This window comes from Stylophora pistillata, chromosome 12 (genome assembly GCF_964205215.1).
Source record: "Stylophora pistillata chromosome 12, jaStyPist1.2, whole genome shotgun sequence".
Lineage (NCBI taxonomy): Eukaryota > Metazoa > Cnidaria > Anthozoa > Scleractinia > Pocilloporidae > Stylophora > Stylophora pistillata.
This window is the reverse complement of record NC_142530.1, coordinates 6250049-6267136: the sequence shown is the minus strand read 5'-3', so window position 1 is coordinate 6267136 and position 17088 is coordinate 6250049. Positions and strand designations below refer to the sequence as shown.

The 17088-nt window shown below is 36.4% G+C and overlaps 1 protein-coding gene across 2 annotated transcripts in view; it reads left to right on the top strand.

Moving 5' to 3' along the window:
- Positions 1-17088, top strand: part of LOC148718558 (uncharacterized) — a 70522-nt gene that overhangs the window by 6867 nt on the left and 46567 nt on the right. For both annotated transcript variants that reach the window (XR_015993765.1, XM_088740364.1), the window contains exons 3-6: positions 845-868; positions 9579-9599; positions 11989-12009; positions 13262-13282. Coding sequence is in view for 1 of the 2 variants with exons in the window: in XM_088740364.1 (XP_088596490.1) it covers positions 845-868; positions 9579-9599; positions 11989-12009; positions 13262-13282 (87 nt within the window). In the remaining variant the exon portion in view is untranslated. The remainder of the gene's footprint in view (positions 1-844; positions 869-9578; positions 9600-11988; positions 12010-13261; positions 13283-17088) is intronic.

Here is a 17088-nt window from a genome sequence, read left to right as displayed (position 1 = left end):
TAGCGAATCAAAATACGTTCTGTGAGTTGAATCCCTTAAGCTTTTAAAAAAGTAAGAGGCGAAAGTGACTCACCTTACCCTCCTCTTTCTTAGCATGCATAGCCTCCTAGTGGTTTATATACGCTCACCAAGTTTGCGTAGATAACTTGGCTTTGCAGACTCTGGTGATTGTAAATTCCCTTTCCTTTAAACCTGGCCTGCTTGCATCAATTCATTAAGCTTCTAAGCGATATTTCAGCTATGACATATAGGTAATTCTCTGTGGTAATAAATCTTAAAAATCATTTTTTTTTAGGCAACGTATTAATTGCAGCAGAGTACGCAATTCCTTGTATTCTCTTTTACTTTCACAATTTAAAGAAAACAGGCTTTTGCAGGTTTTCACCCAAGTTTTGTTTGCTTAAAGTCGCGTTACAGCCTTACGGGAGATATAAGAGAGAATTTGATATACGTTGCTCATTAAATCCGTGATTGTACACGATCGATATGGATATTTTTCAATTCGTATGAACTAGTACTCGATACCAACAACACAAATCCTTTCATAGCCTCTTTTTAAATGATATGCTCGCCTAGTCTAATTGGATAAACTACTGACTCTACTGACTATTAATTCCTTCCCCTTTAAACGTGGTCTACATCCGTTCAATGTATGAACTTACACGCGACATTTCAGCTCTCTTCTTATTGTATCATATATTGTCATAAAATCAGGGCCCAGATGCTTTTCATACTCGACAATTACACGCGACAATTCAGCTCTCTTGTTATCATATCTGATAGTCGACTTGATACTTTTTCATACTTGGTCATAATTCTTCATTTTGTTTTGTTTTGTTTTCAGAGGTGATGAAACGTCTAGAGGAAGGTAATTATTTGTGGTGATAAATTATAAAAATCTTCATTTAACAAAGCGTTAAGGTGGCTGAACACAGTTTTTGATACCTTTGTTTCTTTGACCATTTTTTCTAAAACCCTTGATTTCTCGGTCGCCAAAACTGGCAGCAAGCAAATTAACAAAACAAACTTTGTTTTTCGGATAGTTAAGCTGACGCTTGTACCGTTGCCATGGTGACATAAATAGGCAATTAGAATCGGTTTTGTTTCTTTGTAGAAAATCTAGTCATTAGATTTTCTCTATAATTTGCATCCAACGAGCTTGTGACGATACTCACAAGTTAACATCATTTTGCTAACAATGTAACAGAGAAATCTTTAATTATCCCTTGTCGAAGGTTCAGTCGATTCTCTACAATTTCCTTTGTTTAAAATTTTTTTTTCTCAATACTTCAGTTATTTATTTCCTAAAGTATTTTCGTACCAAATTTCGTGAAATTCTAATGAGTAGTTCTCAAGAAATAGGGATTCTTCCGAAAAAGCAATTTTCCATTGAATCCCGATATTTTTACTTACTACGCATGTGCTGCATTTAACTGGGTTCTTTCGGTAACGAAGAAAAAGCTGGGAATTGCTGGGTTCCGCTCTCTTGTTATTATATCTGATAGTTGACTTGATAGTTATTTTAATCCTGGAGTATTTCAACATAAATTTCAAAGTCCCGCTTACGTGAGTTTACCACGGGTCAGTAGTTTCACATTCAAAGGTTACTTACTTAAAATACACTGAGTGACATAAGTCCCTTAGGCTTTTTAAAGAGGGAGAGGTGAAGCACCTCAAGTGGCTCCTCCTAACCCTCTCTGTCTTTGACTGCATAACCTCCCTGAGGTTCATAGATGCTCACCAAGCCAGAATGGATAACTTGGCTATACAGACTCTGCTGACTTCTAATTCCTTTCCTTTAAACCTGGCCGGTCTGCATTTCTTCAAAAAACTTATAGGCGATATTAACTTCTCTTATTTAGGAGTGTTCTCACACAGTCTTTTAAGTATCATTCTAAAGCCGAGATCGCACACAGTCCATATGGATATTTTCCAAATGAATTGGATGTCAACAATTCAAATTCTTTTGTAAAATAATGGTTTTTAATGGAAATGGAAGAGATGATTTTCATGAATAGGGTAAAGCGTGTAGCTTTTAAGGGGTGTAAAACCGACCTTCTTCACCCTTTGTATTTTAACGTATCTGGAATCTTGAATGACGCTAAAGTGATTCAGTGAACAACGATGTCCTTACAGGATATTGTATAGGTCTATGCACATTGTCCCACAGAGAAGGCGAGACAACTACTGGCTGACAGGCTGTAGGTTAATCTCTTTCTTGTTCATGTCGCGATTGTAACGTTCAAATGACTAACAAACTGCTAGAAGTGCTGATTATTTGTTCGTCTGCGTTCTGGTGCTATTGATCAGCACATTTAAATATGCGCTATATATAAAGTGGAAGCAAGCTGGTGTTGCTATGTAAGAGAAAATGGCAAAATGATTGTTATTGTACCCATTGAAAACGAGTGAGATGAAGAGGCGTGGGATTAAAGACCTTATCGAGCTCCCTTCCTCTTTACATTCATAGTCTCCTTATAGTTTATGCATACTCGTGAGGTTGAAATGTATGAGATGACTCCGCAGATTCTGCTAATCATCAACGTCCTTTGCATCCTTCCAATTGGCTAATCAGTGGCATTTCAGGCTGTTCTGTGTAGGAGTGTTCCCATCAACGCAGCAGGGGACTGGAATTTCTTCTCTTATTTTGTAGCAATTCCTCTATTTGTTTTCTTTTTCGGAGAGTGAGAGGTCAAGAAAAGGTAACTATCTTTGGCGATAGATCTTCATCATCACACAGTCTTCCCCGCGAAAAAAAAATATAGATGGTATTGTTTAAAAAGATAATGTAATTGCCAGTGATCTTTTCGTTAAATTACCGTCTTCATTTCACATCCACATATCTTACATCCACACACACCCATGCCCACTTACACACACAGATGGGAACTAAAGCCCGACAGTGTGGCTAAAACTTTTAATTTCTTTTGCAGGTTAATATAAGTTTTGAATTTATGGTTCAGAGAGTAATCTCAGTGTTTTTCATGGAAAATAAGCGCACACTTTATCGGGATAAAGTGAACTGGAAAATCGAATACGACCCATACAACACGTACTCGATTATAGCACGACTAATTTCAAACACATGTCAATACTAGTAAGTTTGTGTATTTCTCGCTAGCTCACGAAACAAAGGTATTTCCGATTGTCAATTTACCTCAGTGTAAAGTCTACTGAGTAAAGTGCAGTACATGTTAAGGATCACTAATAATAATATAGGACCATCTTTGAACTCCCGAGACAATAATCGTTCACTGAGGTGAAAATTCAATGTGGGTCTACGAATTTGAAGAAGAAAGAAACATTGCGTGGCAGTTATCAAAGGTTCGATCGATCCTGTGATCAGTAGGAAACATTTCCTGCGAAAAGTCGTCACGTTAACTCGGTTTAGCATACGTAGATCCGTTAAAAGCGTTACCTTCCAGCTTTTAGCGCTAAGTATTTTTTTTTTCTATCGTAGGTAGAAAAATTGTTTTCCTTAAAACTGCAATGGTTATTTTACCCGTGAACAAAAAAAAAAAAAAACCCTGTGTAGTTTATGAAGATATTTTTTCTTTCCCGCAGCGAGTATGTGAAATATTTTAGCTTTTGCACTCGTAGGATTTAATATGTCATGCAAATTTCATGCATGTGTTCGAGCCTTTGTTCTGTTAAGCTGCTTGGCTCGTGATAATGTCTGGTGGGAGAGAAATCTCAACTGAATGCATGCGCCACCTACAAATACACTGATTTCGACCTAGTGCCGCAAACTACTGAACTGTTCTATTTTAACTGCTGTTTTGAAAGCCTTATCTTATCTAACGCTTGGAAAATATCTGGAACGTCTTGGCGATTTATTTCCCCAATGGCAAAAATGTTAAAGTTGCACAGCAGAACTATTATATGCTAAAACCTTGTACCCCAAGGGTGAGTCAACCTCCCATGTGCACTTAAAGGTAGCTACGCTTATATGAATGCCCTGGTATTTTTAATCAGAGATTCTTACGACTCGAAAACAATGAAAGCGCTGGTTTGACTTTCCCCAATCTCTCATTTCCCTGACGGCTGATCGTGTTTAAAAAGACTTTGCAAACCATGCAAGGCTTTTACCCAGTAGAGTATAAACCTGCTGTAAAACATTTCTATTTAACTATTGACTCCCAAGATATCTGTTAGATTACCATGAAAAAGCGTTATCATTATTCACTTGTTCACTCGCGTGGCAACAAAGTTAAACAAAGTCCGTTGACCGATGGACGGGCGATCGTAAAACCTGTTAAAAGTCGTTGATCGATCGACGGCCGATCGTGTTTAAAAAAAAACTCGAAATCAATCCATGGCCTACACCCAGAAGACGAGTGCAACAAGTGAATAATAAATAAATGCCTCTTCAGGCTTATTTAAGCAAATATATTGGGAGTCAAGGCTATTCAACAACGCTAATGTTAAAATAAAAATATAGGGCTTCTTTGAAATGTTCAGCGATAATCCGCTTCAAGACTTGTCATGATTAATTTATTGTAAAGCTTCATTTCCTAGAGAGAAAATTCCTTGAAATTTATGATCTTTTACGCAGTCCCCTCTCTTGGTATAGCTTTCCAAACAGTCGGTCATCACTCCCGACAACAGCAACTACTCCAACTACGCGACGAGGTTCTTGTAGTTATTTACAAAGCTTTTCCAGAACATACTAGAGGCTTACAAGATAACTATTTTAGTTTGATCCTATTACATCATACAGTATTGTGCAAAAGTAATGCAAAGAATAAGTTACAACTATTAAGTTACAACTATTATTTTCCACAATTTCATTGTTTTTGACTGAAATTTAACCCTTGCGTCAATGCATGTTTGGGGCTTGCGTTGTTGATAACCGCACCTTAAGTGATATGATGTCAAGATGCAGCCCATTGTGAAAGGTATTCCAGCGAAATTTCCTTGTTTTATCGCTTGCAAATAGAGTACTTCTCTATCACCTACAGGGTATGTTGCGCGACAGCATCAGAAATATTAATTAATACAACTCCTAACAAAACGGTTATTTACGAGTCTCGATCGGTCTGTATGAAAAAAAAAAAAAACTGTGTCCCTAATCACCTCGGAAGTCAGTTCTGTCCCTTACCAATTTTAATCGCGACTAGAAGTTAAATGCTTTGAAAGAATGCTGCATTATACGGTGGCCAGCCAATCAGTAAATGACTGAGATAACTTTGAACACGTTATCTTTCTCTCAGGGAAACCCAGGTAATTGATTTATTATCTATTATAATGAATGTAAGTAACTTTTGTTTTTTTTTCTCAATGTTCTGATATTCTATCTATGCACTACACATTGGATATCATGTTTGATAATTAACACTTATTCCACAAGCGAACGTTGGATATGAGATGATAGATAGCCACCGAGGTGCGTAGTACCGAGTTGGCTATAATCATCTCATATCCAGCAAGCACGAGAAGAATACTTGTTTATTAAAAACGTTAAATTAAATTATTAAATTTTATTAATTGTTTTGGCTCACTTTTAATTTTAAGCTGACGCGTACGTTTACCATATTTGTAGATTATGGTATCTCGGCTCATATACCATAATGGCTAAGCCAATAAAAAGTCTTGAATTGTATTATGCAATAATCAAGTTTTTAACAAGAGCTAATATACTTAGTGATACAATAAGTTTATTATCTCTTCGTTTTCTTAGAGCAGGTCTTACTATAAAAGTACAACAGCAACAAGAAAAATATCACAATGACGCAACTAAAAGTATTTAATGCACTTGCCTGGTTTCTAAGACCATCAAATGCAGATTTGGATTTCTGTTCCGTTTTTGTTTTGTCAACAAGCGCTATGAATTAGGCCTCGGATCTCCCTTTATTGTAAAATGTATTAGTAATTATTCATAATGGACATTGCTGTCGACTTTTTTTCGCGTAAATAATACACACTTGGACTGGAAGGATATACTTTTTTTCGGGTAAATTAGTGTTTTTTTTTTTATAACAACACCTAGTGGAGGCTTATGCTTAGAAAAAATTATGCATTCTTCTGATATAATACAATGGCGTTAAAGGGAAAGTACGATCCAGAAAAGTTTACTTATATCAAAAGTTCCTTGCTTGCATTGTCCTAACTGGCTATTCATTTGAGCTAAACTGAAGCGTTTTAGTGCAAATAATTACGTTCCAAAAATCGGCATTTTCAAATTGAAATCCTTTTTTTCTTTGAAATGAACACTGACATCCTTACGTGGCAGCAAATAGAATTAAAAGCCATAGAATTGAAAGCCTATACCTGTTTCCGAACTTGACCACTTTTTATCAACTTTTTTTTATGGAACGGTACCCAGAAAAAATGAAGAATAGAACGACCAAAGAACAATTTCCAGCTCTTACACACCAGTTTGCGGCAATACTCAACCGAGAAAAAATACGCACTAAAAATGTTCACAGACAATGAGTATAAGAAATCTAGAAGGGTACAGCTGCGAATCGTGAGCCACCTGTTCACGTGCTCGTGCTTATAGGAATTAATTCCATTTTTTTTGCACTTATCTGGCTAAAGCTGCTTGACTTACATGACGGTTCCTGTTTGGGAATAAATCCGTCCTTAATACCCAAGAGTTTACCCAAGAGTGTTATTAATTTCAAAGGTCTCGCCCACTGTCAATTTTCTACCGTTAAAATGACTATTAAAACAGTCAATGAAGCTGCTTATATGCTCGTCGTCGTTTAAGTGTTAATATTAAAGGAAAAAGGGAGACAATGCTTACAGAACCCCTCCCTATTTACAAGCATAGCCTTCTTATAGTTTATACGCGAATAACTATATTTGAAAATCATATGTGAGAAATACAGATTTTTTGAGAAATGAATATGAGGGAGTTTATTTACAGTGGTGAATTTGAAAGGAAGACATTTATCCGCGGATCCTGCTAAACATTAACGTCCTTTTTACGTGAGGTCTGAATACTTCCAATTGCAATTGGCTAATCAGTGGTAATGCAGGCTCTTCTGATTTGAGGTGTTCTCATTAAATGAAACAAACGGGGAACTGTATTTCCTATAATGCTTTATCGTAATTTCTCCTTTTTTCTTCTATTCTATTTTTTCATATATATTACCACTATTTGTGGTAATAGATATAGTCATCATAGAAATTTTTATCACACAATTTTAGAAGCCGCAAACCAAGAGAAAACCAATAGTATGGATGATTTTGTTTTGAAAGATGACATAGCTACTAGTGATCTATTTGTAAGACGACCATCTCCATTTTATGTACTTTTGAACTTATGGTTCAGAGAGTGATCTGACTGGCGTTCACGGTGAATATGAGCATTCATTATCGGGGTTAAGCAAGCGTGAAAATGGACTACAACTGTAAGAGCTCGTTCCTGAGTACAGCAAATCAACATACATGTCCAGTACACCCAAACTGTTGCGATTCGTCTACGGTCGTTAACGAATCGTCACACCGGGAATCAAATCGTACGTTAACATACCGGAAGTTGAGGGGTGAGAGCAAATTGAAGAGTGAATTTGAGTGGCATGGTGAGGGAGTGAATGACAACTTGAACCTTTTACGTTCTGGAAACGTGAAAAGGCCGGAAGTCCATTTTCAGAATATTAAATACAGTGCAGGGGCAGAAAATGTACACGAATCGACACGATTCACACTCATCAACTCGATTCGGTTTTTGTTGAGTCGATCCGTCTCACCGAAAGTCGATTCGCAAAAGGAGACAATACAAACTTAAGCGTTAAATTAAGGTATTCAATGTTGCTGAATGGACTCAATTCGCACGGGTCGACTCGACTCGTTATAAGTAAAGTCGATCCGTCTCATCGGAAGTCGATTTTTAGAAGAAGTCAATACACACTTAAGCGTTCAAAATTCGCACGGGTCGACTCGACGCGCTTTTTAGTTTAGTCGATGTCATCGAAAATCCTTCAGTACATTACATTACATTACATTACATTACATTAAGCTTTAGATTAGGGCATTAAATTTAGACAAATCTACACGATTTGCAAGGGTCGACTTGACTCGTCTTTAGTAAGGTCGATCCGTCTCATCGGAAATCTATTTGTAGAAGAACACAATACACACTTAATAAGGCTGTTATTTTTGGACGTTTATATCAATTGATATTCCTGCGCATATCACTTGGTGCCACAGTTTCTTAAGAAACCTACCCCCTTCATTCCTTAGACCAGTTTGTCTGTTGTCTTTGTTTAATTTGAGTTAAGGATTGCCCATCTTGTGAAATTATAATGAGTGGCCCTCTTCTACACCGGCGTTTGGTCATTTTACCAATATATAGCGAAGGTGTGATAGATATAACAAGCTCACGGATTATGATTTTTTTTTTTTTTTGTCAATGAGCGCTATGAATTTTGTCCTCGGATCTCCCTTTATCGTAATATGTATTAGTCATTATTCATAATTGACGTTGCTGTCAACTTTTATTCGCGTAAATAATACACACTTGGACGGGGAGGATATACTTTTTGGGGGAATTTAGTGTTTTTTTTATGGTGGAGGCTTATGCTTAGGAAAAATTACGCATTCTTCTGATATGATACAATGACGTTAAAGGGAAAGTAAGATCTAGAAAAAGTTTATTTATATGAACAGTTCCTTGCTTGCATTGTCCTAACTGGCTATTCATTTGAGCTAAAAGCATTTTAGTGCGAATAATTACGTTCCAAAAATCGGCATTTTCAAATAGAAATCCTTTTTTTCTTTAAAATAAACACTAACATCGTTAAGTGGCAGCAAATAGGTTTAGAAGCCATAGAATTGAAAGCCTATACCTGCATCCGAACTTGACCACCTTCTATCAATTTTTTTTTACGGAACGATACCCAGAAAAAAATTAAGAATAGAACGACCAAAGAACAATCTCCAGCTCTTACACAACAGTTTACGGCGATACTTAACCGAGAAGAAATACGCACTAAAGATGTTCACAGACAATGAGTATGAAAAGTCAAGAAGGGTACAGCTGCTATTTGTGAGTCGCCTGTTCACGTGCACGTGCTTATAAGAATTAATTCCATTTTTTTGCACTCATCTGGCTAAAGCTGCTTGACTTACATGACGGTTCCTGTTTGGGAATAAATACGTCCTAAATGATATATAAAAATGCACTGATTATGTCCTTATGTCCGAGTGTCCCATCAGCGCATATTAGCTTTTATATGCTTATCCCTACGCTTATATCGCAAGTAAATGCATAGCTGAACATTGCAACAATAGCTTTTCGATAAAAAAAAAAAAACAGCACTCTTTTAAACTTTCCTTCCCCAAACCTTTACGGTAAAATCTTGGAACAGTGATTACCTTACACTAACTCCTACTCAGACTATATTTTCTGTCTGAGGCCTAATTTAATTTCACATTAGACTCCTCAAAACGCTCATTTACCCGAGTCCAACACTTCTTAGAACGATTCATACCTTAGCGGTATGGAAATCAAACATTAATTTCTATTAACGACACGTAAATTACATTGGCTTATCCAATTCACGAGTTGGCTCACAGAGCCTTTGATTCATACTCGATCGTAATTCTTCATTTTTTGTTTTTGTTTTCAGAGGGGAGAAGAAGAGAAGAAGGTAACTATTTGTGGTAATAAATCATAGAAATCTTCATTTAACATAACGTTACAAGTAACACAATTAAGGCTCTACTTAGTTTTTACGGGTATTTGTTAAATTGAATGAACTTGATTATCACACCAACAACACACACACACACCCACGAACAAATAAAACCAACCAAAACAACAGAAAAACAAACAAACAGGAGAAAGGTAACTATTTGTGTAAATGAATAGTGGAAGTTTTCATTACTAATGGATGTCCTATACAATTGCTGCAGCCAGAAGATTCTTTTTATCACTAGAAGTAAACAATCGTCTGGAAGCGTTCGATTTCTTGCATCACAATTATTTTTCCCTTTAATTCCACTGTTCTTCTTGACCGAAATTTAACCTTTGCGTCAATGTATGTTTTGGGCTTGCGTTTTCGATAACCGCACGTTTACTGATATAATAAAAAGATGAAGCCCATGGTGAAATATACCTCCTAATAGATCTCACCTTTATAACCTGCAGGTTATGTTTCCTTACAGCTTCACGAATATTAATTAATACAACTCCTGACAAAGCGGGTTATCCACGGGTCTAGGTCGGTCCGTAAGGGAATAAAGCTGTGCCCTTGGCCATGGCTACAGCCTGAGGCTTACGACCTCGGGAAAGGATTTTCCCATACGGACCACTCGACCATTAGGTAACGCATATATCCCAGGCACTGTGACAATATCTCAGCGCCTGCGAATCTCGGAAAATATAGATTAAACGCTTATCAAAAGTTAAAAACAAAAATCGTCACTATTCCAGTCTAGAATCGATCTCAACCAAGAGATTATAAACAGTGTATAATCTCTTGATTCCGACCAGAAAGTTATCGCAGTTCTGTTCATGCCATTGTAAATGCATAACGTGTATCGGGTATTAAAGAGAAGACTGCACTTCTTCTAACCTCTTTGTAACAAAGACGGGGACAGTAGTGGAAATTCTTTAGTAACTAAAATTGTTAAGTAAGTGAGGGTGATTCGGTAGGCCAACATGGTTACATTTCCTGCTTGTGTCCAACGGAGGTGTAGTCCAAATTTTAAAAATATCTTACATTTTGTGCGTTTATTTATATCCTCTTGTATTATTATGAGTCATTTATTAACTGAATATAACTCCAGACTGTTGTGATAGGAATAGCCATCCTTCATTGAATACCATACAAACTTGAGCTAAGAATGAAACCAAAATAATACTGGCGATTAGGACAATTGTACTTCAACTGGTTTGTTGTCGGCAAAATCTGACAGAATTGTGAATTGTTTGGGTTTTTTTGTTTTTGTTTTGTTTTGTTTTGTTTGTTTGTTTTTTTTTTTATCAACGGGAAAGAAAAGCTTTTTGCTGAACCCGTTGAAAACGGGTGTCGTAAACCACCTTACCAAAACACCTCCCTGTTTGCAGGCATGGCCTCCTTACGTCTATGCAGAAATGACTGTCTATGAATTTGTGAATATGAACTGCGGATTAATTGAGAAGTAACCATGAGATGGAATTATGACACAATCGCGAATTTGAAATGGAAGAGAGTATTCCGTAGATTGTGTTAATCATTACAGTCCGTTTTACAAAATGTTTGCATTCTTGGCATCGGCTAATCAATGATAATGCAGGCTCGTCTGAATTAAAGTTACATCAAATTAGCGGGAGACTCGGAAATTTCTTTTCATACTTCATAGTAATTGCTCTTTCTGTTTTCTTTTCAACTCTTGAGAGGCAAAGGAAAGGTAACTATCTGCAGTAATAGATCATAGTCATTATAGAAATGTTTATCATCAGATAATCTCAACATGCTACTTAAGCGACTTCACAGATTACTATGCATGTTTGATGAAAGTAAATACACTCAGTGATACTGATTCAGTTTCATCTTTTTTCATTTTATTCTTATTGCACATTCTATGAAATTAACTGATTAAACCATCTTTCTACTCATGAACAACAACATCTTCAACAGCAGTAACAAGGTCAAATTAAGACGGTCTCAATGGGAAGGGAATTGACGTTCACGGTTGACGGTTAAATTTTAGGTCACTTGATGGTTGACGGTTAATTTTTGGGAGTGTCGTTTATAAAACGAGTTTAAATCGCGAAATTTGACTATAATGGGTCATAATGACGAATTGTAAAGAACTTTTAATTCATATCACCTTTTATTAATAAATGGCCAACGTTTTACGACACCGGAAGTGTTTCCATAGCGGAAGTCAGTTCTGTCGCTAACCAATTTAACTCGCGACTAGAAGTTAAATGCTTTGAAAGAATGATGCATTATACAGCTGGTCAGCCAATCAGTAAGGGACTGAGAGGATTTTGCAAACCTTATTCTTTTCATTACTTGATAGTAATTCTTCTCTTTGTTTTATTTTCAGCGATACAGAGGAGATTAGAAGGTAAGTTTCTGCAGTAATAGATCATGCTCATTATAGAAATTTTATCATCAGACAATCTTAATATGCTACTGAAGCGACTTCACAGAGTTACTCTGTATGTTTGATTAAAGTAAATACACTCAGTGATACTGATTAAGGTTCATGTTTTTTCGTTTCGTTTTTATTGCACTTCTATTACTTTACTAATTAAACCATGTTTCTATACATCATCAACAACATCAAGAATAGTAACACGGTCAAATTAAAAGGATCTCAATGGGAGGGGGGTTTCACGTTGACGGTTGACGATTAACAATAAGCCCTTTGGACGGTTGACTGTTAAATTCTGGGTTATTTGATGGTTGACGGTTAATTTTTGGGAATGTCGTTTATAAAACGAGCTTAACACGCGAAATTTGGATATAAATTTTTCATGATGACGCATTTGTAAAGAACTTTTAATTTGCGTGACCTTTTATTGATAAATGACCAAAGGTTTTACGGTACCGGAAGTGTTTTCACATCGGAAGTCAGTTCTGTCCCTTACCAATTTTACTCGCGACTAGAAGTTAAATGCTTGGAAAGAATGATGCATTATACGGTGGTCAGGCAATCAGTAAATGACAGAGACAATTTCGCAAACGTTATCTTTTTTTCATATATACATTATCACAGAAATTTTTATTATCAGATGGACTGAGGCGACTTCACAGAGTTACTATGTATGTTTGATTAAAGTAAATGCACTCAGGGATACTGATTCAGTTTCATCTTTTTTCATTTTATTCTTATTGCACATTCTATGAAATTAACTGATTAAACCATCTTTCTACTCATGAACAACAACATCTTCAACAGCAGTAACAAGGTCAAATTAAGACGGTCTCAATGGGAAGGGAATTGACGTTCACGGTTGACGGTTAAATTTTAGGTCACTTGATGGTTGACGGTTAATTTTTGGGAGTGTCGTTTATGAAACGAGTGTAAATCGCGAAATTTGACTATAATGGGTCATAATGACGAATTGTAAAGAACTTTTAATTCATATCACCTTTTATTAATAAATGGCCAACGTTTTACGACACCGGAAGTGTTTCCATAGCGGAAGTCAGTTCTGTCGCTAACCAATTTAACTCGCGACTAGAAGTTAAATGCTTTGAAAGAATGATGCATTATACAGCTGGTCAGCCAATCAGTAAGGGACTGAGAGGATTTTGCAAACCTTATTCTTTTCATTACTTGATAGTAATTCTTCTCTTTGTTTTATTTTCAGCGATACAGAGGAAATTAGAAGGTAAGTTTCTGCAGTAATAGATCATGCTCATTATAGAAATTTTATTATCAGACAATCTTAATATGCTACTGAAGCGACTTCACAGAGTTACTCTGTATGTTTGATTAAAGTAAATACACTCAGTGATACTGATTAAGGTTCATGTTTTTTCATTTCGTTTTTATTGCACTTCTATTACTTTACTAATTAAACCATGTTTCTATACATCATCAACAACATCAAGAATAGTAACACGGTCAAATTAAAAGGATCTCAATGGGAGGGGGGTTTCACGTTGACGGTTGACGATTAACAATAAGCCCTTTGGACGGTTGACTGTTAAATTCTGGGTTATTTGATGGTTGACGGTTAATTTTTGGGAATGTCGTTTATAAAACGAGCTTAACACGCGAAATTTGGATATAAATATTTCATGATGACGCATTTGTAAAGAACTTTTAATTTGCGTGACCTTTTATTGATAAATGACCAAAGGTTTTACGGTACCGGAAGTGTTTCCACATCGGAAGTCAGTTCTGTCCCTTACCAATTTTACTCGCGACTAGAAGTTAAATGCTTTGAAAGAATGATGCATTATACGGTGGTCAGGCAATCAGTAAATGACAGAGACAATTTCGCAAACGTTATCTTTTTTTCATATATACATTATCACAGAAATTTTTATTATCAGATGGACTGAGGCGACTTCACAGAGTTACTATGTATGTTTGATTAAAGTAAATGCACTCAGGGATACTGATTCAGGCTCCTGTTTTTTCATTTTATTCTTATTGCTCATGCTATTACACTAGCTAATTAAACCATCTTTCTATACGTGATCAACAACATCAATAATAGTAACACGGTCAAATTAAAAGGGCCTCAATGGGAGGGGGGTTTCACGTTGACGGTTGACGGTTAACAATAAGCCCTTTGAACGGTTGACTGTTAAATTTTGGGTTATTTGATGGTTGACGGTTAATTTTTGGGAATTTCGTTTAGAAAACGAGCTTAACATTCGAAATTTGGCTATAATTTTCCATAATGACGCGTTTGTAAAGAACTGTTAATTTATTATGGAACGCCAGGACTGTCTTATGTCAATTCTCTTTATTATAAGCTATGCTTTTGTTGTTATATGCAGTACAATTATCGTTACATGCAGTACGATTGTCGTTGTATGCAGTGCGCTAGTCGTTATATGCAGTACATTTGTCTTTATGTGCAGTACATTTGTCGTTATATGCCGTACGGTTGTCGTTATATGCAATGCGATTGTTGTTATATGCAGTACGTTTGTCGTTATATGTAGTACGTTTGTCGTTATATGCAGTAAGTTTGTCGTTATATGCAGTACGTTTGTCGTTATATGCAGTACGTTTGTCGTTATATGCAGTACGTATGTTGTTATATCGAACAGTTGTTATGATCTATCCACAATTCAAATCACTCGTATCGGATCCAAGCTCCTCGCAGCCTGACGCAGCCATTTTGTTTGTTTTCGCGGGAAAGTTGAATGTTAATTAAAAAAGCTAAACAGAGGGCAAAATGGTATGAGGGGTCATCTCCGCAAAGATCCTGTTTCAAATTCTGTCATGAAGAACCTGTATTCCTGCTCAAAGAAAATTTATTCTTGCCTGGTGACGAGTCTGTTTACTGACCGAAATTTAACGATTTAAACAATACAGTGTTTCTGTCTCGGAACTATCGGCTAATAGTTGCCCCGCATATTTGCCCAAGAAGCGAAGCTTCGAGGGCAGATATGATAGTTTTAAGAACATCAAATTTCCAAGGGGCAACTATCACATCGATAGTTCCGAGACATAAACACTCTATTGTTTTTATTGTTCACCACTAAATTTTCTTCCGCGCCTACATAATTGTCAGAAATTTCCAGGTATATATTTGAAGGTAACAGTTTTCACTCGTGCCTGTGAAAAGTCAAAATTTTGCAGAAACCAAGAAAGCAAACACAATGCGCAGTAAATGTTTAAAAATTATCTTTTCCGAAAAACAAGCTCCAGTGAAAGAAGACTAATTAAAGAACTTATTTCCAACGAAAAATGCGATAGGTACATGTTACGTTTTAACTCAAAAATCAAGATGAAAGATAAATATTGCTAAATATTTTCGCATGTGTGCAAATGTGCATGTGGATCACATTTCAAAATGGAATATGCGAATTTGTCCGTGAGTGAAGAGATCTCAAGTTCCATGGAATCTAGCAATAGGAAGCAAGACAAAAATGGCCAAGAAATATTTCGGGACGACAGATTTATTCAAAAAAGTTTTTGATTTGCTGTTATAAGCGAAAAACGAACGAATTTCTTACGTGTACAAAGCCCACGCGGTAAAATTCATCATGCTTAGATCATTGTTTACTTGCCTTCAAGGCCAGAAATTGCGCAGCGTTATGTTGAAAATTCTGGAAAAACCTCGATTTGACGCAAAATCTCCTATTAAACAATACTTTTTCAACTCATTGTTACTCGAACATAATATTCACCGGGCCATCGAATCGTCAAATTGTCGCTAGGCCCTGCTTGTAGTCCGAAAGTTCGATTTTCACCTTACGTCCATAATTCGCGTCGCCTTAGAGAATCGTAGTGTCGTTGACTCGAGAGCTGATTTTGTCACCTTTAAGACCTTGATATCCATTCTTTTCCAAGCAGAGTATTCTATAGCATTGTTACTTTACATTCTGAGTTCCACAAGGTCTAACTCGATCGCAAATGAACGAAAAGTCAGACCTGAAATATTTGAGGGTCGGCGACGAGGACGCCATATTTTCAAATTTGATCATATAGTATTTTCGTGATAGCATGCATGACAGAGGGCACGTACGCACGTACGTGATCCATCAAACCTTCACTCTTTTCTATCTGTGACATGCGCATAGTAATTTGAAATAGTTTAACTTTCAAAAGAAGTTGCATCCGATACACTCTATACAATCTCTATGGAATTTTTTTAAACTTAAAAGTATTTCTTTACGAATATTTTACGTGAGTAATGCCTTCTTGTTGTTTATTTTTGCAATTAAAGTACTAATCGTGCACTTAGTGGGAAAGGAATAACTCATGATTCAGCGGCAAGTAAGACAATAATTTTTTTTCGAAGTATTCAGACCTCGTAGGGATTAGAAAAGCAAACGTAGACGCGACAAGTAATAAGCTGAGTGCACAAATCATAGTGCAGTCAAAATCCCGGACGTGCGTTTATATTTTGCTGACCGAAAGCGCATCTTAGATGACACTGATTTCGATTAAATGATGCAAACAACTGAGCTGTTCCATTTAACTGATCTATCAAAAGCCTGACTTTAAACCTGCAGTTGCAAGTCTCTTGAGCGCTTTGGCGCTTAATTTTTTTCATTGTGAAACACAGAAAAGTTTATTTTCGCCATAGCTAACGGTTGTGCCACTATGGCATAATTTGCCAACCGCCCATGCAGACGGATCCAGCCAAGAGGTTTAATTTCAGATTATATTTCGGATTTAATCTTTGATTCTAGATCCCTTTCAGACCGCGTTCTTTAGTGCACAGCAGAAAGTAATCTTCGAGTAGTGGAAACTATTTCGAGCGTATTAATTAGCGCTTTGTTTTTTACGTTGTATTCATTCGTTTTGCCACAATTGTTGTTGTGTCTCCCTTCAGAGATAAATTAATGTTTTAATGTTTTAATGGCCATACAAGAGCTCTTGACCTTTCATCGAATCGTTTATTTAATGTGTTTAGTTGAAAGCAACTCCTAATTACTTGAGAGAGACAACAAGAGCAAAAATCTGTTATCTTCTTTTTCTCCCTTTATTCGCTCTTGTAAGTTT